Below are 26421 nucleotides of genomic sequence, written 5' to 3'. Positions count from 1 at the left end.
TGGGGCTGGACGCTCTTCATAGCTCACAGAGAATGGGCGTATCAGGTAAGTACCAACACCCTTTCTCCCATGAGCTGTTCAGAGCATCCAGAAGTGGGACATACCAAAGCTTGGCCTGTCCTTAGGGAGGGATTCCGTCTGGATCGAAATCCACTCCTAAACTCTGTGGACCCTCTGCAGGACTCTTCTGCCAAATGAAGCGTCTGCTGAGGCATAGACATCAATTTTATATTTTCTGACAAAGGGCGATGTTGAAGCCCAAGTTGCTGCTCTGCAGATTTCGTCTATGGAAGCCCATGTGGCCCAGGCTGCTGATGTTGCCGCACTCCTTGTTGAGTGGGCTGTAATGCCCTTAGGAACTGAGATAGACTGGCATTCGTAACCTTTAGCTATGGTGGCTCTCAACCATCTACCAATGGTCGTCGCTGACACTTTGTGTCCTAAAGTGGATGGGTTGAAGGGTAGGAATAGAGTCTCAGATTTTTGAAATGCCGCCATGCGGTCTAGATAGATGCTTAATGCCCTTCGAACATCAAGTCGATGCCATTGATGCTCCAGTCTATGAGATGGTTTCGGACAAAAATTTGGAAGCACCAACTCCTGCGCTCGATGGTGGAATTTTCCAAGGTTGTTCTCTCGACAGGTCCTGTAAGTCTGCGAACCATGTTCGCCTGGGCCAGTAAGGGGCAACCAATATCAATTCTGCTCGTTCCTCCAATAACTTCTGGATCGACCTGGGTATTACAGGGAGTGGAGGAAACGCATATAGAAGTCCGGGAGGCCACTGACATCGCAGGGCATTGACGGCCTCTGCCCCCTGAGTTGGATACCTTGAAATATACCGGGGCAATTGGGCGTTGAGGGGAGAGGCAAATAGATAGATCACCGGTTGCCCAAACCTCTGCACTGCTTCCTGGAAGAAAGACGGGTGTAGGCGCCACCCTGTCTGATCTATCGTGGCCCTGCTGAGCCAGTCCGCTTGTGTGTTTAAGGCCCCTGCTATGTGCTCTGCCTTGAGCGAAACCAGATTGGCCTCGGCCCATATGCCTATGGGAGGCTGTCCAGAAATAGCCTATCTGGGCTGGGTGGATAAGTCCAAGGGCCCCAACAATGTACTTGGGCCCTGATCCGATTGTTGTGTCATAGTCATCTTGTCCGCCTCCCTGGCCTGTTTCTGCAACTGCCTTTCCAAGGCTTGGTGCCGTCTATGGGCATCCTTATCCACCGCTTTAGAGGCCTTTTTGAGGCCCACTGACTTATCTTGGGACTTATTTGTCTAGGAGCGGAAGACATCACCTTCCATTGTGGAGGACTGATTCTCGTGCCTCTAACATTATTATTATTATTATTATTATTATTATTATTATTATTATTATTATTATTATTATTATTATTTGTACTTAGGGGTGATGCCTACCCCTGTGATTGAAAATAGAATGCTTCTCCAGGAGTGTAAGTCTATATATATATATATATATATATATATATATATATATATATATATATATATACACACACACACATATATACGCATGCGCACACACACACACACACATGTATGTATATATATATACATATACGTGCCTATATCTACATGTAAAATGGTGTATATGGAAAACAGTATCTAAGGGTCCCCGACAAGGAAACCCCCAAGCGCTCCAAGCAAGAAATATTCTGGATCCCTGGTCCCCAACAAGGGAAACCAGCTATACAGGGCCTGGATGGATCCTTTCCTGTCAAAAACATCCCGCTGTTTGAAATGGCACTTGCGGCTTCACTCCAATGTAATGATCCAAAAGCAATTGCAAAAGGAAAAAATTCCTGTTTAAGGACTAGCCTGTTTATCCAACACCAGCAAGATAAAAGAGAAATAATGCCAGGGAAGTGGAGTGGGAAGGTACTTGCCCCGGTCCCCAAGATGGGAAACAGCAGGGAATGGCGCCTGTGATATTTAGGCGTGAACTTGAAGCCAGCCGTTGAAAATGGCGGGAAGGCAGAATCTCTGGTGTTAATTGCCTCAGCAGTTTAACGAGCTGCTGCTGCTGACTTTCCAAATTGTCAGATAAATGATTCTGTCAGTCGAAACGGCAAGGAGAAGTGAGCCGCGGCTGCGAACGCTCCGCCAAGATCGCAGAGATAAGACGATCGGGGGATTAGATAAGCTAATTGCCTGAAGTAGCCGTCTGACTGCCTGCGGAGTGGCAAGTTCTGCCAGCCACGAAGAACTGCTCTCAAACTTATCGGGGGGATGACCTAACAGAGCCACAAGCCTTGAAATTGCCAAATTAATTGGGGAAAAATTTACAAGCCGAATTAACCCAAGAGCAAACCTGAATTTTGACTAGCTGAGTCAGAAAACCGTTCAAGTCAGGGAGTGCACAACCTCTTACCATGAACACTGAGCTAAAACCGTGGGACACTGGGGAGGTGCCCCGTGAAGGAGGAGGAGGAGCATCCCGGAGTTTTAAGCCCAGCCTTTCCAGAAGAGACTGAAGCACCTCCCACTTCTGGATGCTCTGAACAGCTCATGGGAGAAAAATAAAGATTGCATCTCAGTTCCTTTTCCTCTACATACTGAGAGAAACCAGTTTTAGGACGTTTTGTTTTCTGCTTTTCTAAACCTCTCATCTGGTAGAAGCAGAGTGCACAATAGCTTTTGTGGTCTGTCATTCTTAGTTTTGGTGATCAGACTGTGGAGAAATAGAGGAGACCTAGCTGAAAATACAGTACTGTCAAGAATTGCTTTTGTCAGTCTTAAAAGTCTGAAAAATGAAGCTGCACAAATGTTGTCCCACTGTTCCATCGCTCCCCCCCAAAATTGCAGAGGAATGCATGTCTGATTCTTTTGATACTACTATAGTAATATTGCAGAAAAGACAAATAAGCAAAAAAGCAGAACCTGAAAACAGAGACTATAATGGTTCATTAATGATTTTCAGAATTAGTTGAAGCAATTAGAGAAATTCTTCATAAGTGCAAATTAATGAGAACAGTGAAAATGTTCTCTAGAGGTACCTTTTAGTGCAAAAAGTACAATCTTTCTTTGGCTTCCTTATTATAAACAATAACATCTTGGAGAATATTTTGAAAAAGACAAGTAGAATGTGTTTTATGATTATTGGATTTTAGTTTACATCTCAGGCACATTTATTTTACAAGTGTTCATTTGGAATGAAATAATAAAGATTCCAAATAGCAAATGTTTCAATATATGCATGTAATATATATCTTGTCTTCTTCCACCAGTTTTGTTTTGTGCAATAATGTGGCTATTTGGCTGTGAGTGCATACTAATACTACTTCACTCCTTCCCTTCGTCCTAGGGATGAATATATTTTAGGTTGTAGCCTGAGGGAAAAGACACTCTTTTTATGGATCTATATGCTGCAATGAGAGACTTTCCTGCTAAAGTGAGAGATATTAAATAAATAGTAGTTTCCCCCAATTGAGGCATATTCAGTCATTTATTTTCATCTTATTTAATGTTTTATTTTACAGCTTGCATGTTATTATATTGACCTGCAAGATGTTTGCAAACCCTTTTCGGAAGGGATATGTCTTAAAAGGCAGCAGTGAAATAATAAATAAATTGGTTCCCAAGAAAGACTGCCTTTTAAAAAAAAATCTTGCAATATTGCATTGAATGGAATGGTTTTGTAATAGTCAGAATTGTACAGTTGGCTTCTACATGGAACAAGAAAAACTGATTGGTCCAGAGGTTGTTTAATGCATCTAGAAAAGGTAGTTTGTCTGAAGAAAATGACTTGAGTTAGGGTCACAGCAAATGTATATTTAAGATATCTATATACAGTTTAAAAAAACCAAATAACACATAATTTGCTGTTGGATCTTGGGAAAAAAAATCACAAGATGATTTTAAGAATGTTTGTATAGCCTGCTTTTCATGGCACTTTTGCAAGTTAAATTGCACTTCTTCCCCTTGGTTGCTATGCGGTAAGGATACAGATATTCTCCATGAAACATAGAAGACACTTCATAGCTTTAGTTTAAGCTAAAGATACAAGTCTCTATTGAATATCCAGATTACTTTTACCTTAGGGATAAGCAGGCAGAAGAGACTAATTAATACTATTCTAGGTACTCTTCTTTCTTAATCTCCAAGGTCTTTCCCCGTATATGAAAACAAATTACAATAGTTATAAAAATGAGAAAATTCTTTTTTTAGGCTGTTTTAATTCTTGATTAGCCTAATGTTGACATGTTTCTACCATTAAATACAAATATTCTTTTTTAATCTTTTCCATTACTGTTCTGATCAGATTTATTTTGTTACAAAGTAACAAATGTACAATAAGCATTGTGTAAAGCCATCTCCTTCAAATATTCGGTTGCAAAAAAAAGCAAAGAAAAGGATTATCTTGTTTCAGAAGAACATGAAAGCAAAATAGCTGAACTAAATGTTTTGCTTAGCGAGTTTTGAAATGAAAGGATGCAACATAAGCCAGTATGGTATATCGGTTAGATTAAGCTTAGAGAGTTGCACTTCCAATCCACTCTTTAAATTGTTCATGTAGATCCTGTTATTCAGCTGGTTTGATCTTTTGATAGAAAATGCTCATGTCTAGAGCTGGACTGAGAATATTGGCCTCCTAACTTCTGAATGTAGTTCATATTATGTATGAAGCAAGAAATATATAATTTATTCAATAGTCTTCTGGTACCTAAAGAATTACAAATATGATATTAATGTTTTATTTGGATACAGCAAAATATGTGTGCCTTAATAATTCTTTCATTTTGCATTTGTAAATAGGCTTGATTATTTTGCTATAATGGAATAATACTCATTAAACCCCAAAGAAATAATTAGGTGGCTAATTTGGTGAATATATTGCTCCCTATTTCTATAATTAAATGTGATTCTAGAGGATTTGGAAGATTGTAGATGTTATTGCTTGTTTATTTAATATTAATTTGATATCATTATATAAAAATCTGAGATATTAAAAAGATTTTTTTTTACTTTCTTTAATGAAACTATTAGGAAAATTCCCGAAGTGTGTAAGTAACTCATCATTATTTAACGCACAGCCATAGTAATAGCTATTCTTGCCTATTGATACAATAATTGTTTAAAGTTTGTTGCATTGTGCAGAACAATAAATATACATTATACCTAACACTTTGTTCATTAAATTATGTTTTCCTAAAAATGGTAGTGACAGAATACTTAGTAATAACTGTAAATTCTGTTTCAGTGTATGAACTAATAAAATGTTTCCTATTCATGAATTTTAGGATTCAAATTCTTGAAACAGAATGAATATTTGTAGTAATCTGTGGATTTGAACATATTTTTGGAACTTAGATTTCTACTGTATACATAATACTAAGGAATACAATTGGAAAAATGTGCCTGATCTTCTGTTACATTTATATCCCATCTTTCCTCTTAGGAACTCAAGGGGGTATACATCAAAATTCCATCATTTTTCCCCTGACAAGAACGGTCATAAGAGATAGGCTGAATTGAGAGAGTGACTAGCCCAAAGTCACCCACTGAACTACCATAATTGAGGATGGTTTTGAATCTGAGTCCCAGTTCAATCCCTCAATCACTATACCACCATTTTTTTTAAAAAAAAAAAAAACTATATCCAACTTTATTTTATCACATTTTATATCACTTCATCTGATGTATGGAGTGAAGTCCTATGAGAAGGACTTTTCATTGCATGGATGTGATGAAGTGGCCTGAGACCCATATGTGTTAGTATAAAAAATATTTTTATCGGCAACAACTAGCCAAGTAAAATGTGCAGGGATTCCTTTACCTTTTTTTTTTAAGTTACCACAAGATTTGCGGTAGTACAGATAAGTCTTGTTTCCTGTCTGCCTTGTTTAGTAGCTGTTTGAAGTTACAGCTATGTTTAAAAATAGCTTTGTGACCAGTCCTTGGATTTATGACTATCCTGTAGTCTTGTGCTCACCATTTGCATGCTTGAAAACTGGCCTGTGACAATCATAGTTAATAGAGAAGGCAGAACTAAAAGTATAAATCACCATCACATGATGTTTCACTTAATGAATACAGTGATTTGCTTAACAACTGAAGGGAAAGCTAGTTTATAAGCCCATTGTGATAATGTGATGTTTCACTTAGTGATCGTAGTGCTTAGCAATGGAATTGCCAGTCCCAATAGTGGTTGCTAAGCAGTGGTGTATTAACCATTAAGCAGACTAAGCACGTGCTTAAGGCATCAAGCCCAAAGGGGGCACCACAGAATTGAGAATATGGCTTCGTTTGTACAGTATGTACAAAGGAGGGGGCACCAAGATTTGTCAGTGCTTTGGGTACCAGTGAGCCTTAATCCACCACTGTTGCTAAGCGAGGTCTACCTGTAGTATAAAATACTAGTATGACTATCTTTTAGTAACTCTTTCTTTTTGCTGTCTAAAGCTTCAATTTGTTTCATATTTTGAGGTAATAAGACTGCAGTCTTATACAAACTTTATTTATACATGAAAACCCACTGAATGAAAAAGGCCATTATTTCTATGTAGATAAACACATTCACACAAAAATTGAATTATTGAGCTAAATTATGTGTACAGAAAAGGAAAATAATTTACAAAGCATGAGCAGCTGTGCTAAAGATCCTTGATAGAAACTCATAAATAGTCAGCATACTGACATCACTAACATGATTTTAAGCACATTTCATATTTGACTGAAATGCTGTTTCTTTCAAAATTCAGTTTCTGATGCTAAGTTAGAATCATTGGAATTCTGAATGCATCAGGTTGGTTGGAAATGTTAACTTTAAGAATGGGAGTACAGCTGCAGATACATTTTAAGAGAGCCTTGTTGCATTGTACAAAGTTGTGTTTCTTATTGTCTAATCTTCTAATTTAGCTTGCATATGCCTAGCTAGATTGATTGTGTTGATTCCCAGGTATAGAAAAATAAATATTTCTCAAATTGTAAAGAGGGTATGCAAAACTAGAGATGGGTATTGTTTTTCAAACTTGCTTTTGTTGTACTGAATTTTTCCCCCAGAAGAATAGTTCAACTGTAATATCAAGACATCTCAGGAGTAGACAACATTCCTGTCAATGAAAATCATTGCTACAATTTTTAACATTGTGTTTTCAAATAGGTTCATATATTAAAGGAAAATTAGAATACAGTATTTAAAATTCTATCAGAAGACCACAGTATATATGATCCCCAAGGGAAAGAATTATTTATATATTTATTCACTATATTCATATTTTATATCATTTATATTTATTGCATTAAGGATGTATTAAATGAGGGAATCTTATTTTAGAAGGAAAATGTTTTTCCATCTACATTTTTAATCCTCCCACTCTCCGCCCACTTCATTAAACTGTTCTATATTTGTCAACTATAAATTATATTTTAAGGTTTATTTTAAAGTGCACACAGTATATGGCAATACTGTTCTTCATCAGTGTAGTTTTTGACAGTTAAAGTTGTTGTATGATACTTCTAGAGCATTGATACCAGGTGCCCTACTATTGCTGTACGCCAAAGACTAGAGATTTGTTAAATCAGCAAATCAAAATATTTTATTCATAATGCTTTATGGGAGAAAGAATCTAAATTACTTTATACATCCATTTTTTGGTTCAAACAGATGCTAATTTAACCTAGGTTTTATTAGCTGGCCAGATTTTATTAGCTGGCCAAATAATAACTTAGGTTGCATGTGTCTTGCAAATTTAAGAACTCAGTCTTGAGGGCCCTTCATGTGATTCTTCACGCTTTCTATGAATAGTAAGTACTGTGTTAACTTCCAGAAATCTATCTAAAATAATAAACTAAGATAGTTTGCTTTGAAAAAATATGCATCATTTACAGCCAATTCATAATGCTTTATTCCCAATGATTTTCAGCAATATGGATTTTAAAATACATATTTTCAAACTCAAATTATGCTTTTCTTACTTTAAAAGTGGGAGTAAGGCTGCTGATTTATTAATTTTGGAACAGTAGATTACTAATGAAAAATGATGGGTTTGCGGTTATATAAAGTTGCCCAAAGATGTAGTAATGTTTTCTTTAACATCTGGGGCCAAAGGACCAAAAGTACCTGTACTTGTACTTCTCAGCAGATTGGGGAGAAGAATATTTCTGCTTATTCCTTAGGAATATTCTGCTGTGCCTGTTTGACCCATTTATTTGAGTTTTAAAAACTACGCAAAATCAGAGTTCTATAATGTAGTAGAAAAACAGTGTTGTTTTGCCTTTGTTTTTTCAGTTTTTTCCTTTTTATTGTTTAGTTTTGCTTTAAAGGGGTTAAAATTAAATGTACAAGTTTTGTTCTTAATTATTATTTATATTGTTTTAAAAATGCAGTGAAATAATGTGTAATTTGAAAAATTGGTACTCTATTAAATAAAGCAATGGGATGTTTTGACCAAGTTTAGTTCTATTGGACAAGCTTTATCTGGACATGTTTGCTTTTGGATTCTTGGCATCACTTGATAGTCACATAACAGCTGGTATTTGATTGGTTTTTCTCTGTTGGTAAAATATTGGAAGTTGGTTATTAAAAATGCCAAGTTCACACCTGGCCTGGGAGACAAGAGAAAATCCACAGCAGTTAATAAAAGCCTCTGCTACTTGTATGAAAGCCATTGAATGCAACTGCTAGAACTTTCCAATGCATATTCTTTAACATTTAAATCTATTTTTCATAGTATTTTAGAATTGGAAATAAACTTTTACAATTACTTTAACAAAGGAACCATTCTGAATCTATATTTGGAAACTTTGTTCATGGTGATGTGGGTTATAAAAGATACCATAAAAATGTGAGTAAGTTGTTAATATATGTAAAACTGTTTACCATTAGTAATTTAGTTATGTTATCAACCTGAGCAGAAACTCCTGGCAGCTTTGTAGATAAATACCAGGACCTGTGCCAGCAATAATTTATAGCTCTTTCAAGCACATTCCAGTAATATTTTTTGATCCTGTCCATCTGTCTTTTCTGCTGCCTTCTCATTCTCTTACTTTCCTAAATTTTCCAAGTTAAGGGAGCATCAGTCTTTGTTTCATTCAGAACCAATTGATTAATTTTTGCCATTCATAATGCTTTCAGTAAACATCTCTAAATCTGTAAGTTGAAGGTGACCATCTTTTCCATCTCATTCTTTCTCAAAGTTTTGATTTTACATTTCTATATTTCTCACTGGAATAACCATTACTTTCACTCGTTTGGGTCTTTTGTGGAATGGAGATCATAGAAATGGTAATATCTTAATTAGTTGTTGCTTCCTCCGTAGTAAATCTCTTTATTTTTCCTAGCACAATACACACTATCTTTTCTTGATCCCAAGAAAACTAAAATATATGTCAAGCTTTGCCATCAACTAGCAGTTGAATAAATAGTTTTTTTAAAAAAACATTCAACACCAACACAGATTTTTCAATTTCTATTTTGAACTCTTCTAAAGCTTCTTTACTTTCAGTTAACAAAGTGGTGTCATCTCAGATCCTAAATTGTTAGCATTTTTGTCTCATATTTTGGTCCAAGTCATCATCTTCTATTCAAATGTATTTGCTGTGCAAGTTAAATAGATATGGGGACAATGTGCATTCTTTCTCAATCTATTCCTTATTCTCAACTATCCTGATTCTCCCAATTCGATTCCTAAAGTAGCTTTCTTGAACATTGTAAAGCTTCCTCAGAAGAATAATTGGATCTTGGACACTTTGATTAGCTGTAATGTAGGACACGTTCTGTCTGGTATGATCTACACAAAAGCCTTGCTGTAGTCAATAAAGTAAAGGTAATTTTCTTTTACCTTTTCTTCCTTCCTCTGTTATCCATTTTATGTTTGTTATCGCATCTTATGTCCCTCTATCTTTTCTGAAAACTGCCTGTCCATTCATTTTGCTGTCTTCCTGTATACCTTTGTTCTTTTTAAAATTTTAAGCAAAACTTTGTTCTGTGAGAAATTACTAGGACAGGTTAGTAATTTCAAGGTTGTTGTTTTTTTTGCCTCCGTTCTTTAGGATGACTATAGTTGACCTTTAGGATGCCCTGATAGTTTTTCATTTCTAGGTCCTAGAATATTATTTCACATTTGTTGAAATTTGTTGGACTTACCAGCAATTTAGCTGCCTCTTTGCCTAAATTTTTAACAATAAAAATAAGTTCAGGTACTTTTTTTTTTAGCATCTAATGCTTTCCTATAGGTCAGTTGGCTTATTGCCTATGATACAGGTTTCTGTAGAGTGGTTTAATGAATATATTCCCTTTACTGTATTAACTTTTCTGTATTTTTTTAAAAAGGAGTTGCTATTTTAATATTTTTGGCCTCTATTAGATAATATTATGATTACTCTTTAATAATTCTGTCTTGGCTATACTGAAAATATTCCTATAATTCCTTTGAAACATTTTTCATTTTTATTTTCCTTGTTTTGCATTCTTGATTGAGATACATTCTTATTGCTCTCTTGCTTGATACTGAAAGTCATCATTCAATTGCTATGCATTCAGTTCTTTCCTGTTTAAAATTTTGGGAATATTTTTTCACTTTGTTGTTTCTAATATATCTACATATAGCTCCTAGAGTCTCTTTTACTCATTAAGCATATTTAACCCATTATTTATACTGACCATGAGTTCCAACTATGTACTGTATCTTCCAGCTCAAATTTTTCTGGGACATGTTTTATCTTTCATTTTCTAAATGTAATCCATATAGTTGGTACTTAAAATTGATGCCATGTTCCACAATCTATACTTGGATGTATTCTGACTGAATGTTCTCTTTCATATTATAGCAGATTTGGTTCAGTGTTGTCCATCCATGAGGTCAAGGTTTAGTAATATATTTATTTTTTCCTCTTAAATACATTTGTTTTCTCTTTCTCTATATTAGTTTACTTAGAAGTTTTTTCTTTTGTTGCATGAACTTTGTCTTTTTAGTTTCTATTTTTCATTCTCGGGTTTTTTGTTTTTGTTTTTTGTAAGGATGAATATATTCAAATGAAATTGCCGTCTGCTTTTAGCCCACCAGGGTAATCAGAGCAGCTCACAGATTATCCTAGGATGAAAATAGCCTGCTAACAATAAAGCTGCCTTTAGCAGCATACAAGTTCTTTTGTCTCTTTATGAACTGCAAAGAACTCAGGAAGTATTCTTACCCTTCTAAAGAGACAAATCCAGTACATTGCATTGGGATTTGTAACAGATGCTGTAAAAGATTATGAGAGAGGTTTCTGCTCTGGTCTTCTTAGTTATTTGGCATCTACACTGACCATTGAGCCAAGCTCAGTTTTCGTATGTGGCTGCTTAGATTATGATTTCGTATACTTGCAAATTATTCTTTGTACAGCAAGTAGTAAATTGCAACTGGCATATTTTGTTCTTAATTCTCTCAATCCCTTTCCAGTTACAGCAGGACATAGTTCAGAGTAACTGTATCCTAGCATGCTATTGTTTATTTCATGGAATCATAAAACTGAAAGGGACCATTTAAACAAATAAGTCTAGCCCTTGTTCAGTGCATAAATTCAATTAAAAGTGCCCATAACTGTCTAGCCTGTTTCAATACATCTAGGGAAATGGAGTTCACATTCTTATTGGTTATTGATTTCCACTGTTAAAGTGCTCTTACTGTTTAATTTTTCCTAATATTCAACAGAAATCTGCCTCTCTGTTACTTAAGACCCTGGTTTTATATTCGTAATTTATAGTCTGTCCTCTCCATTGATAGCATATGAAGCAATTTTTCTTTAAATATTGTATATTTATATTCACAGTTTATTCTGTGAAATAATGATGGTTTCATATAAAGTTAATGCGAATATCCCCTATTTATATAACATATAAATATATTATATAATTAAATATAATATCCTGGTAATACATAATTCTGGAATTTTCAGAACTGTGATTGAAAGTATGACTGATCGCATGGTACTTTTTGTGAGCCTAGTGTCTAGCAGATATCTGTTGGGTATCTCAGGATCAGAACAGAAATTAAAATAAGAATGCTAAATTTGTCATATCAATTATTTTAAATTTATGGGGACAAAAATGCTCAAATATGTTATTTTATGTATCTGAAAAATATAATGACATCTTGTGAATCTGCAAAATTATCTTCTGTAATTGGACTGCTCCATAGGTATACAATGCTAACAACTAAAGTTGGTGTTTAGAAAAGTTATACACTATCACAGTTCCTGTTGCTCTCTTGTTCTAAATATATAGGAATTCATTCCAAACCTTTTCTAAACCTTCTGTTACGCCTATCTACTAACTATCATCAACATGGCTAATAAAGATACTTGTTTTCACTCTTCAAGTCAAGTTTTGAAACATATTTTGGGATAGGAAACATTTAGAAACATGAAGCTGGAAAGAGCCTCAGAGGTCTAGTCCACTGGAACAAAGTTAATCTCTAAACAAAGGATACAAAATTTTAACAAGGCAAGTCCACCAGCTTTCAGATAATTGATTCCACTTTTGAATAGCTGCTGCTAAAAAGTATTTTTTGAAATTTAGTTGAAAACTCAAATGTTTTAGGACTTGAGTTTATTGGTTTGTTTTCTGCCTTCTGGAGTAAAAGAGAATAAATTTGCTGTTTTTACATGAAAATTTTAAAATATTAGCATGCAGTTTGACCTCAGCGTTGTTATTTGTTTTCCCTTTAGCAATATTAGTGTGGGATTTACTTGGGATTTACATTAGGATTTACTTTTCCTGCTTATGAACATACATAGCTGTATTGAAAGCATCAAGGGACATTGTTTCTCATAGGCTTTCTGTTTTTCTTAAAAGAAAATTCCCTGACCCAGTTTGGATAGGGTAATTTTAAATGGAAATGTCAGGAGCTTTATGCATCCAAACCATGTGTTTTTGGCAGTATACTATCAAGTTCCTTAGGATGCAGATCTTGCATGTTTTATACAAAATATACTCCTGAAACTAAATACAGCTCTTATTTTGTGCAATATATTACATAGTACTAAACATTTGTGGGAAAGGATTTAGGAAATATTTTATATGAGATCTTTAATGGTTTGCATAAATTTTTCTTTTTCCCAGTACTGTATTGAAAAGACGTGGTTCATCACTCCTAAAATTGTGTCTCCCTTCAGTCAAACTTAGCTCCCAATGACTTCATGGATATGTCCAGTTAGTTTTCTTGGCAGTGATACAAATGTGATTTGCAATTGCCTTTTCATATCTGGTATTTTTTGTTAATTTTTCTATCTGGGGATTAGTCAAATGTAATCATGTATGTTTTTGAGGTCAGAGAGAACAGACCTGAATCCAGAAGATAGGGGTGTGTGTGTGTGTGTGTGTGTGTGTGTGTGTGTGTGTGTGTATGCAAGCATGCATGCATATTAAATAATTTTCCACAGCTCTTTTTTAATTGGCTTTCCATTAATCCCAACCAGAGAAGTTCTGGTTTCAGTTGAACGTTGATCTTTAAAATTCTTTGTATCATTATATGTATTTGAGTCCAAAAATTTCTGGCTTTTTAACTACCAGTCATCATAAAATGACTCTTCTTACTGTCCACATTTCCAACATAAATGTGAAGTACCTTTATACATTTGAGACAATTTTTCTGGAATCAACTAACGGCATATAATTTTATAAAAGTTCTCTTTTAAATTATAATAATGTAAATTTCAGTCTTTCTAGGCACATGTTCCCCCACTGTTCCATCAATATGTTATATCCTGAGTCTTAGCCCCATTTTATCATACAGTGCTTCTTCCATTTCAACATACATACTCAGAGCGACAGAGCCTTTTAACTGGCTATATGTAACAACTGATTGAACTCAAAATGCAAGATAATTGTATGTTGTGTTATGGCAAACATATTAATGTAATTTATTTAATTCAAGCGCTACCTAATTCCAGAATAAAATTTGCAGATGAAATAGTTTTATGTGTAATCAAATAACAGCTAAATAAAAAGTATTGTAATTTCAGGAAGGACATTAGTTCTTGAATGTTATTAACAATTGTGTTCTTAAGTGTTCTTATTCCCACTTGAATCCTCTCTTTAATATTTTTAGATGGTACTATGCAGTAAGAAATAATAGACCAAATTTCTCTTTCAGCTCTTCCTCCAAAGCCTTCCAAATCAATAACTCCTATAAATACAAATGAGATAAAAGAGAACTGCAGCTCGTCATTGCAGGAAGCAGAATGGTACTGGGGAGACATCTCAAGGTAAAGAATATTAAATAATATGCAGTTATGTAGATAGTATTGTGAAGATACTAAGCTTAGTGAAAAGTTTTTTTTACTCAGTGTTAAAATTACAATTTTGCTACTTGTTAAACCATAATGAAATCAAGAAATGGACACTTTAATTTTTAAAAACTATATTTTTGTAAGTATAAACTGATTTTACATTAAAATCAAATGTCTAGAGTAGCCTAATTTCAAGTGAATTTGATCTTAAAGTTTTTTGCATTGAATGCAACTATCCAATTTTAAAAAGAATCGGGGGGAAAGTATTGATTAGATAATGCAGAGTATATGATTCAGTAGGTCATGTACAGTGCACTCTTAGAGAGGTGGCAGGGGTGTAGCAATGCTTTTCCACTGGCAGAGCTACAGTTCCAATTATAGTCACATTGCAACCATTATTGTGCAAATTAGAAATATTGTGATTATCAATAAAGAGTTTGCATATCTCCTTTCATTTCATTTTTAAAAAAATCCTTTTTGCCCAGTAACCGCCACATATCAGTGTCATTCTTCAAATCATTGATTTTGCAATTTTCTAAAATTGGTTCATAAAAACAACAAAAAATAGACTTATTATTTAAAGTCCCATGCATCTTAATAATTTATTATAACCAAGTATATGTTCAGAAAATAATCAGTTACAAAACAAAAGTTGATACACTGAATACATTTAAATAATGTAAAATTGTCTTTGGATTCAGCTGATTAAAAGTATCAACAGTAAATAATCTGATGTGAAGCAATCCTTAGTTACTGCACTAATCAGTAGCTATAACTAATCAGAAGTAACACATTCAAATATTAGCTTTTTTTAAAAAAAAGTTTTATTAAAGCTGCAGACCATATAAGTACATTCTAAAAATTGACCGCAAACTATTTTAGGCAACAGTGTTCTGAAAGTTCTAAGTAGGAAATGTGTAATTGTTTTAGAAGGAAACAAAACAAGAGTACGATAGATGTTTTAGCAATTAACATTGCTATTATGATGGGATCCCATTAAAAGTAAAAGTAAATGTATTTTATTTACTTTTTATACTTCCAGAGAAGAAGTAAATGACAAACTCCGAGACATGCCTGATGGAACATTCTTGGTGCGAGATGCATCAACAAAGAAACAGGGAGACTATACACTCACACTCCGGTAAATAAGTTGTCCCGTCTGTTCTAAAGTTCTGTTTAGTGCTTGCTAGTAAACTGATGTATTGAAACCAGTGAATGTGAATGGTAAATATTCTTTATTATCCTAGAATGTTCTTTTATGTACTGTATGTGCTAGGCTATAAAAGTGCCGCATAATACGAAAGAGTAGCATCATCTGTGCCAGAGCATTTGCAAACTGTATGGAAATTGGCAGCCTAGGACTTTTTTCTTTCTCTATAAAACCAGGTTCTGGAGGTGATGGTTTCAGAGTAGCTTCAAAGGATATCAGAAGTCTGAATTAAAAATAGGATTGTCAGGATTTGAGCTGCTTTTGAGTACTGCAGAGGTCCTTTTCATTGTCTTGGTTGTTATAATTATCCTTAGCAGTTTCCCTATAGTTGTTATGCAAACCTTTTCTTTTCTACCAGACAGTTATCTGAAGGCAAACTAAAGATCTCGAAATAAGCAAGAATATATGAAGGTTTTCTTTAATAGTAATAATAATACTTGCCTTTCCTTGGAATAACTAACATGATAGCAATAGCACTTAAACTTGTACACCGCTTCACAGTGCTTTACAGCCCTCTCTAAGTGGCTTACAGAGTCAGCATATTGCCCCCAACAATCTGGGTCCTCATTTTACCCACCTCAGAAGGATGGAAGGCTGAGTCAACCTCAAGCCGATGAGACTCAAATTGACTTCACAAAATGTTAAACATACAGGAGAAAGGAAGAGGTGAAATTTCTCAGTCTTTTATATACTTCCAGTCTCTTGATATCTCTCACATATAGGTAGTCCTTGCCTTGCAACTATTCATTTAGTGACTACTCAAAGTTACAATGGCACAAGTGACCTTTTGACAGTAAAGTCAATGGGGAGCCAGATTCATTTAACAACTGTGTCACTGACTTAACAATTCCAGCAACCCACTTAACAATTGTGGCAAGAAAGGTTTTAAAGTGAGGCAAAACAACAGACTTGTTTGACAACAGAAATTTTGGGCTCAATTGTAGTAATAAGTCGAGGACTACTTTTTTCTTTCATATATGCTACTGCTATAGCCAGGTAACAAGCAATGCCTTTTTTAAAAAAGAAATTCGTCCGTTCAGTTATGAACAATTCTCAAAGATGGCCTGAATAAATCCCTGCAGTTTTCTTGGCAAAATTTTCAGAAGTGGTTTGCCAGTGCCCTTTTCCAAGGGCTGAGAAAAAAATAACTAGCCCAAGTTCACCCTGCTGGCCTTTTGCCCAAGGCAGGACTAGAATTCACGGTGTCCCAGTTTCTAGCTGATGCCTTAGTCACTACTTCAAACTGTTTCTCAAACCAAGTCAAACTCAAATCAAAGGTTATTTTGATTATAGATAAGGAGTATTGTTTTGGATTGAATCGTTGTCTCTTGTATTTAATTCCTAATCTTGGGTGACTTACTCTCTTAAATTTAGATCTGTCTTATGGGATTCCTATTTGTGACTATTTTATTAAAAAAAATACTTGTTTTTTCTTCATTTCTTTTTATTTTACAGTGTTTTATTTTGCTTTCTGAAAATTAATGGCAGCTGGGGGGTTTTTTAGTAAATGCAGGATAGGTCTAAAAAAAGAATGCAAAAGCTAAAGGCTTGCTTCTGCTCTCTGCTTCAAACACTTTCTTGACAGGCCATTAATATTTTTAGTTTTGTTACATGTATATGTGCAACAGTCACATGATTAAAAACTATTGAGAATTACATTCTCATATTTATCTCAGCTGTTTTTGAGATACTAATTCTTCAAGAAAAGTACATTACAGTAAAATAATATCTGGAAATGGAAAGGACTGAATTTTCCAGGTTCACCCTACCAATTGTTTTAATATATTGAATCCAGAAGAATTTGTTTATTTGTCTATAGCAACACAGATATACAAATGTTTGCAATATATTTGAGGCCAGCTAACTATTTTCCTTGTAGTTCTGTAGAACATTTGACTATAAAATTAGGGGAAGCCAAATCATGCCTTACAAATTTTCTCAGGCTGAAAGAATAATGTTTTCTATACATTCATAAAAAATTCCCTCTACCAAATTTTAATTTAAAGCTTTTATTAAGCATGGTGTTCTTAATGAGGTTTGGGTGTAGCTCTACTTAGGATGCATTTTTATATGATTTTTAAGCATTAATATTAAAGAAATGAATGAAATGTTACAGACAAAAATGAAAATTTACGGTGCAAAATAATATTGCAGGGATTGTTCTATTTGGTGTTCTATTTTAGCATAAAGTATCTTATGATTTGTATACATCATCAACGCAATGTGCTATGTACCTGATGATGATTATTATCTACCTTCTAGGAAGGGTGGCAATAATAAATTAATAAAAATATATCATATGGATGGGAAATATGGCTTTTCTGATCCACTGACATTTAATTCTGTTGTGGAATTGATCAACCACTATCATCATGAATCTCTTGCGCAGTATAATCCTAAACTTGATGTGAAGCTGATGTATCCTGTGTCTAAATATCAGCAGGTAAGTTTTCAAAGAGCATATAGGTGGAACTCATTGAATGTTTGTGGAAAAATAGGCTCTGAACAATTTTTCTACTCCTATTTAAATACTTTAATTTACCACAGCTAAAATACAATTGTTTCAACAGCTTTTACTTTAGAGTACCCTTTTCATTAAGTATCTAATGTAAAAATAAAAGTTTACTATTTAAACATAAATAAATTCAGGTGCTTTTTAGACTTCTTAACAAGAATTTATCTTTGCACCATGTATATCAATTCTTTGGCATCATTTTTAAACTATAATGGTTGAGATCTGTTCATCTAATATAATTTCACATCAAGTTTTTAAAAAGTGTATCTAAATGAATCTTGATGCAAAAGTAAGATGAACAGATTATAATTTTATCTACTTACCATAAAAATTGTATTTGATATCTTTTTTTAAGAAAAAAAAAGACCCAGTTTCATTGATGAAAACCTAGCATGGTTTGTAGTGAGATTAAACAGTTAATGAAGAAGTTGGTGTTGGACATTTATCCTAAAAAAGTTGATCTCTGAAAAGGTCCAAAAACTATATCATCTTTAGATGTATAGATTTCCTTCGTAATTGGAACAATCAGCATTTAAAATCTGGGTGGAGGAATGTTGGTAATTGAAAAGAATTTGTTCTATAAGATTAAGACGATTTATGTGTTTTCCCCGAGGTAGTTATGCACCAAAAGCAGCATCTGAATTTCTTTCGTAAAAAAATGTATCTATTTTCTGCTCTGATGTATGCAGGATCAGTTGGTAAAAGAAGATAATATTGATGCTGTGGGCAAAAAGCTTCAGGAATACCACACTCAATATCAAGAGAAAAGTAAAGAATATGACAGATTATATGAAGAATATACCAGAACATCACAGGTATATTGCAAGTTGATTTACATTTTACTACATATCAGAGGCCAATGTGAAATTAAAATTTGTTATTTAAACCAAGCCTGCTGTATTTGTAGTTATGTATAGTTGTACCTTTACAGAATTTTACACTCCCTCTAAACTGAGATTACAACATCATGGATATGCAATCTCTATGTTCCAGGTGTGGACTATTTTTGGCAATAAACCTTCTGGAACAGAAAGCATTTTCACATGTGGTAGACATTTTGAGATACAATCACATCTGGAATATTACGAACTACTTCTTTATTTCTTTATTTTAAAAAAACCTCCCAGATTGGTACATTCAGGAGAAAAATTTCCCTCCTTAAACTCTCTTGTGCTTCTACATTAAGATCTAGAGCTGGAGGGTTCATATTTGATTTTGGGGGCTTGGTTCTTCATGGTTGAGGCCACTTTAATTTCTTTACTCAAATTGTTGCTTTTTTCATCATGTAAGGTAACAAATCTGGATTTGAATCAATTTTAACAAAATTTTAAGTGTTAAAAAAGTTTGAATTTTGTAAATGTTGCCCCCTATATTACTAGTGTGTTGTATTTTCATATAATGGTAATACATAAGAGTCATTCTAATAGCTTTATGCTTCTGGTTGTAAACTATCATATTTTAAATGGACTGCTTTGTGCAGGAAATTCAAATGAAGAGGACAGCAATAGAAGCTTTTAATGAAACAATTAAAATATTTGAAGAGCAGTGCCACACCCAAGAACGGTATAGCAAAGAATACATTGAACGATTTCGAAGAGAAGGGAATGAGAAAGAAATTGAACGGTAAGTCTACCAAATACTATACCTACTAATAATATTTAGTTCAGCATGGTAATTACATTGTCAGCCCAAAATTGTTTAATTGTTCTCACTCCGCTCTGAAGGAGCTGCATTAAATATTAAACAGTACCTAAATAACTAATCTGGAGTCATTACATAAGTATGCGGTTTCCAGCTATGAAGGAATGTTCTGTTGAGTTCAGAAAGCTTAATGGTTTTAACATACAGTCTTTACAAAAATACTTTGAATTTCCATTTTCTGAATTAAGGGACAAACAGTTCAGGTATATATAAATAATTTAAATAATTCTTCATTATAAAAATAATAATTGTAATTTAAAAAAACTTAATTATGCTGTTTGAAGTCAGCAGAATCTTTACAGGACAGACAGAGATACAACCAAGCAGGAAAATTTAACAACACATTCGTGTTGAATGAAGTTTTTACATACTCTAAAGGTATAATTATAGCAGCAGAAGAATATTCAATTATATAACTGAATTTCCTTTTAGTTCAGATTCTGATACCATATGCCAAAATCATTTTTATAAAGCATGTCATTTATCTTCCTCACAATATCATTTAAATGTTATCTGAAAGAAGGAAATGGTCAGACTAAGGAGAAAAAAAGCCCGCGCTTGGTAATATGAATGTTTGAAAGCTGGGGGGACAAGTGTAAGCCGCTGTTTCTTGGAAAAGTCTCTGTGCTCATCTGATCATTAGCTTGGTCATGGATCCTTCCACTGTCTTTCAAAGATATTCTCTATGATCTCTACATCAGGCTTAGCATTATATTCTCAGCCCACTTTCATATTTGTGCTAGGACTTTCCTGGATCAAGATATTTCATCTTGTCAAAGACCCAGCATTGGAGGCTGGCAAAAAGGCAAGAAGAAACCTCAGTGGTTCCCTCTGAGATCAGAATTCTGTCTTCAGTCGCATCACTTCTATCCCCTAAGACACATCAAAGCAGTTTGTAGGGATATAGGTACATTCTAGACACCATAAAGATTTTTCCTGATATAATGAAGATAATTTAGCTGATTGAGGTTGACACAAGTATGTACTATTAATAAAACTTTAAAGCTTTTTTTTTTTTAAAAAAAAGGAGGAACTGGAAATGGGATGTTTTCAAGTTGGACAAGAATTATTCTGTGGAGTGCATGCTATTGACTTGGGTGCTATATAATTATGGATAAAATATGTGCATACTTTTAAAACCAGAACTTAATATTTTAGTTTGAGAAGTGTATTTTTAACTTTTAAAAACACTAGATTTTGTTTTATAGGATTATGATAAATTATGAAAAATTGAAATTACGCCTGGGTGAGATTCATGATAGTAAGATACGACTGGAACAAGATTTGAAGAAGCAAGCCCTGGACAACCGAGAAACAGACAAGAAAATGAACAGTATCAAACCTGATCTTATCCAGTTACGCAAAATCAGAGATCAATACCTTGTGTAAGTAAGCCCAAGCTAAACACCTAACCATTATTCACTATCTACTACAACACCTAGTCTCTGCTTTAATTCTAAGAGAAGGGTAACAAAATTAAACAAGATATTACAAAAGGATTTTTAAAATGTTTGAATAGTTTTTGATTAATATAAAAGGTTCCCGATTCAGAGTAGGATTCTAATTAGAAGCAAAAAAATCCTGGCCAACCAGGTGACTTTCCCTACCACTGCTTGCCTCTACTAATAACATAAAATAAGATAAGCGAGTTTCTTGACACAAAAGAATTATAAATTTAGCTAGCCTTTTCAGCATGTTCAATACTATTCTTGTTCTATATTCCCAGACAATTTGAAATGAAAGGCAATGCAATGTTCATTTATGCCATTCTGCAATATGGTGACTTCATGCATTAGTGTTACAATGATTGGGGGCATGATTGAATAAATTAGCCATTCTCTCTCATTGCTGAGGGAAGAAGGAGGAAGTGTATGTTTTTACATACCACAAATATTTTCTATGCCATAATCAGCTGTTTTTGCCAAGAAAGAAAATGCCATATAATGTACACACAGACAAAAGAAGCACAACTGTCTTCTACTCTTAAAACATTATTGTTGGGCATAATTCTGTAATAAAACCATTTATATTGGTAAAATAATAGGCCTAGTATTCTTGGGATCTTGGAGAGGCATTTGATGGAATGATCCAAATCATTATAGAAAGTTAATAACTAGTATTGTCTCTCTTTGGCAGCTGGCTTAATCATAAAGGAGTAAGGCAGAAACGAATTAATGAATGGCTGGGGATCAAAAATGAAACTGTTGATGAGTAAGTGCCATTGTTTAATGTTATATTGCTATCAAATTGTATTTAAAATCCTAGCAAAGGTGCATACAGATCTGTGCTAGAATAATGTCATCACCACATAAATATGTATATTTTCTTAGTCAAAGACCATCCATAAGAACAGCCAAATGACACTGATATTCTGTTTTATATACTTTCATAAAAAAGTAAAGTTTATTATTGTAATGGATTTTACCATATGTAGAATATAACACAAAAATGTAACTAATGCTTCTTTATTTTAATTATATACATGCACATTTATATATGAGATGACCGATACCTACTCTCCAGTTTTTGTTATGCTTCTAACAAAAGTTGATGGTAGTAGTGTTAGGTGCTGTTTTTAAGGCAAGGTTTTGCTGATGTTTGTATATATTGTTTTATTCAAGAATAAATGATCCTATTATAAAAAGTAACTCTGCATTAAGGAAAAAGGATTTGTTGTTTTCTTAGTACATATTTTCTGAATGAGGAAGATGAAAATCTGCCACATTATGATGAAAAGACTTGGTTTGTGGGAGACATCAATCGCATCCAGGCAGAAGATTTGCTTTGCGGGAAACCTGATGGAGCATTTTTAATTCGAGAAAGTAGCAAGAAAGGCTGCTATGCTTGTTCTGTGGTGTAAGTATTGGCTTTATGAATTACCTAAAAGCTCTCGGCATACTTGCAAACTGTAACTATATTAGAGGAACTTGCTTTAGACTGGGAGTGGTTCAGTCTTATCTGCTTTTTACTTTAAGGATGTTTTCCTTTTAGTTCTTAAAAACTTTTTAAAAATACAAACCAGCATATTTTAATTTGACTTTTTATAATGGACTTTCCCAGTCACAATTCCCCTAATGTTTCTCTTTTTGGTGAACTTATTATTTAATACAATTAAAAAATCACTAAAGCAAACAGTAAAATACAAATCTTTTAATGAAATAAGTGATACAATTAATTGGAATTTGAAGTGGTTTTTCTTTAAAAACTGGGTTTTTCTTCATTCCCACTCAACTCACTCACATCATTTTTTTTGACAAAATATTTCATTCTTCAGTTCTATTGGTCTAAATTCTATTACTTAAAAACAAAACTATTTTTGTAGAAATAGTATACATGTAATCTCTTAGATACAGCTCCACATTTCTTAAAATTATCGATGTCTCAGTGTTCTAAAAATTTTTTAAATAGTTTGAATTACAGAGCTAATGTGTGGTTCATTAATTTCTGAATCTTTTTTTTTATTGTAATCTTCTAGCTGACTTATCACATTAAATATTGTTTCTTTTCCTTAACAGAACTGAAGGTGAAGTTAAACACTGTGTGATCTACAGCACTCCAAGAGGTTATGGGTTTGCAGAGCCATATAACCTATACAGCACCCTTAAAGAATTAGTCCTGCATTACCAGCATACCTCTCTCGTCCAACACAATGACTCTCTAAATGTCCGTCTTGCTTATCCTGTCTACGCACAGATGCCCTCCCTTTGTAGATAAATTTTAGGAAGATGAAGTATAGGTGAAGCATTGGTTATCTCGAATTTCTTTTCTACAATTTTTATTAGAACCCAGAGGGCATTCTTTCTCCTTAGACTGCTCGTTTTGCACAAGAAGTTATATGATGAATGTGAATCGGAAACTTAGCAGCAACAGCTTCGGGATAGGTACCATAGTGCTACCTGAAGATCAGCTGTGTTCATAAGGAGACTGCCTCTTGATTTCCCAAAAAGAACAAGAACACTCTCTCAAACTGTGTGTTTAAAAATCCATTGGAGCAAAATTGTAGAAACATTTTTGCCTGGCACCATCAATGGAATTTCTACATGGATTTTTCTTTTCTGAGGTATTGGTAATGTCTTTCTGTCTTAAACTCCAGAAAAATAGGAGAAAGGCTCACCTAAAGAAGCTTTTCCATGTTAATTTTAGCAACTTTGCTGCAAGTTAGATAACTTACAAATGAGGGCTCATCTTGATGTAGCATGGTATTTGGTGAGAGGAGACCAAAGGAATTTTGGGGGAAGTTTCAGGTTCATTCTTAAAAGAATATCCTCAAAGAAATGTTGCTTTATATATTACCAACAATAACAAAGTTTCAGTTTCAACAGCACTACAGATCTTCAAATTAAAAAACAAACAAACTTTATCCAACAAAACTTTTCTCATTGCTGGACTGAGCACTTATGGGGATAATTGCATTTGCAATCGCACACTTGCCAAAACTTGAAGAGAAAATTATGAAAGCTAAAACTTTCTCATGTCATTTTTATAACTGACCTGATGTAACTGCACCACTTTTTCCCCATTAGTTTTTAACATTTTTCTTTTCTTATAACTACTTCAGATGTTCTTTTTAAAAGATACTAAGCTTTGGAATGTATACCAGAATGAAGCGGGCTCTTGGCATGTTTTTTTAAAATGCTTAATAATTTTTGCTGTTTTGAAAACATTGTTTGATTTTGTTTTTATAAAAAAAAATTCTTGAAAAGTGCAATGGATTGCTTCTCAGTGGCTTGCTAAACCAAAAAAAAAAAATCCCTATGAGTGCAGTCTATATATTGTTAAAACTGGCTACAGTAATTTTATTTGTAATATGTTTGACTTGCACCCTAAATCATTAATTCCATTGCACAGATTGTATACATATCTTTATAATTCATTGTTTTACCATCAAGCAAATATTTGGGTAACTGAATTTTGTCAGACTGCTCAAGCTATAAAAGTGGTAGAATTTATCAGAATATAAACAGTTCTGCTTGGTTTTCTGCTGTCATCAGATCCATCTAGATTCTGTGTAACATCAAATAATATTAGCAAATAATGAGAACTGGATCCACTAGACTGTGAGAATTTGTGCTGAATTTGTGCTCCTAAAATGCTGTCATTTTGTCACTCCATGTATGATTTTCTTGAATCTTCTCTGTATACTTGAGCTAGAACAATTACACAAAGAAGGGGGAAACAAACAAATTCAGCATAAAGTGCATGCCAGGGGGTTGGGACATGAACCTCTTCTGTCTTTCCTTGTTTTCATGACATCTTGATCCCCCCCCCGACTGTTACAAATGTTTACATATAGCAGAATGCACTACAAAAAGCATATGTATTATGCAGAATATGAAATTGCTGAACAGGAATTGAAAGATCTTGAGTTCTAATCATCAGCTGGAGGGGCCAAAGTAGACTGCTTAATATGTCCCAACAGCACTTCTGATTTGCACTATTCTACTGCCATTTAAGCCAAGAGCTACAGTAGTGTCTTCAGAAAAAAACTGGATTGACTGTAGTTCTTTGTGAAAAGAACTGTAGCTGTGTAATCCCTAGGCTTCTGCAAAGATAATGAATGACCCTTTCCCATCCTCTTAAATAAAGCCTGGACACCACACTTTGTTTTTACTCACCAGCAGAGCGAGCTTACTTACTTACTGTTAAGTGCTAGTTTTCAGAAATAGCATGGAGATCCTCTGGGTGCCAGGCAGGTTGTTCGGTCTCATCTGGCACTTGCACATTTTTCAAGTACCGGTTAGGCTACAAAAGTCATATGTCAACATCAGTGGAACTTTTCTGGGCCTTCCATAATCAATCTTGCTATTTCAAATATAAACACAAAATGGATTGCCAGTATAAAATCTACCAACTCCCACTATTATGAATAAATTTCACCTTGTTTACCCATTCAAACTCACTGGAATTTGTTGATTTCAGTAAATTCTGAAATGTACACTTCCTTTAAACATCTATTGCATGTATACCTCTGGAGCCACTTTGATCCAATTTATGAATGTGGTTCTATTGTTTTCCACTATTTAAAACCTAATTGAAATAGATAGAGAATATGTTTTACCATCTGCATGCAGTTTCAGCAGGCGTTCATGATTTAATGTTCTTGACTGCAATAATTTTTTTTACATTAGTGAGACTTAGCTGACCTCAAGTGGCAGCATTCTTAATTCTCCTGGCTGATTGTTAGGATTAGCTGCCTACAAGCATCACTGGCTAACAGCAAAGCTGAAATGAACAGAAAACAACAAGTCAAATCTATGAACGAACGTGTACATCCAAAGCAAAGAAAAGATCTTTGCTTCTGAAAACAAAAATATTTGGGTTGTTAAAAAGTATGATTTTTTTAAAAAAATGCTGATCTTGATGATCCATTCTTTGTTTTTGCAGTGTTAAATGGTGGACGAAATAGTGTTGTCTAATATAGCACATTTTGATTGAGAATTTTGCAGTATTTTGTTTCCTCACAAGTTCAGCTTTTATGCAATTGCTAAATTTACTGTGATGCTCAGTGGGTCAGGTTAAAAACAATTGAAATGCCAGTATTTCTGGTAATTAATTTATTTGCCAGTAGTACTTAACAAGAACTAATGCATACATTTAATTGAAGGTTTCACAAAACATCTAGGATATAACTTCTCTTTTGCACTCTTAGCCCTAAGCAGAACCCTGAACCATTCATTTAATCATATGAATAGTTTATGAACTAGAGACCCATTTTAAACATATACAAGGGCTCGTATGAGCAAACTGGAGCTGTTTGTGTCTCCA

General features: G+C 34.0%; 1 protein-coding gene across 1 annotated transcript in view; it reads left to right on the top strand.

Moving 5' to 3' along the window:
• Positions 1 to 24617, top strand: part of PIK3R3 (phosphoinositide-3-kinase regulatory subunit 3) — a 37632-nt gene extending 13015 nt beyond the window's left edge. Inside the window, exons 2-10 of the mRNA XM_026707137.2 lie at positions 14095 to 14206; positions 15273 to 15371; positions 17703 to 17883; positions 18645 to 18770; positions 19436 to 19578; positions 20865 to 21041; positions 21793 to 21867; positions 22342 to 22512; positions 23172 to 24617. Of these exons, the coding sequence (XP_026562922.1) occupies positions 14095 to 14206; positions 15273 to 15371; positions 17703 to 17883; positions 18645 to 18770; positions 19436 to 19578; positions 20865 to 21041; positions 21793 to 21867; positions 22342 to 22512; positions 23172 to 23370 (1283 nt within the window). The 3' untranslated portion in view covers positions 23371 to 24617. The remainder of the gene's footprint in view (positions 1 to 14094; positions 14207 to 15272; positions 15372 to 17702; positions 17884 to 18644; positions 18771 to 19435; positions 19579 to 20864; positions 21042 to 21792; positions 21868 to 22341; positions 22513 to 23171) is intronic.
• The last annotated feature ends 1804 nt before the right edge of the window (positions 24618 to 26421 follow it).

Source organism: Pseudonaja textilis, chromosome 3 (assembly GCF_049901715.1).
Source record: "Pseudonaja textilis isolate UNSWEBS1 chromosome 3, rPseTex1.2, whole genome shotgun sequence".
Classification (NCBI taxonomy): domain Eukaryota; kingdom Metazoa; phylum Chordata; class Lepidosauria; order Squamata; family Elapidae; genus Pseudonaja; species Pseudonaja textilis.
This window is presented reverse-complemented; position numbering and strand designations above follow the sequence as displayed.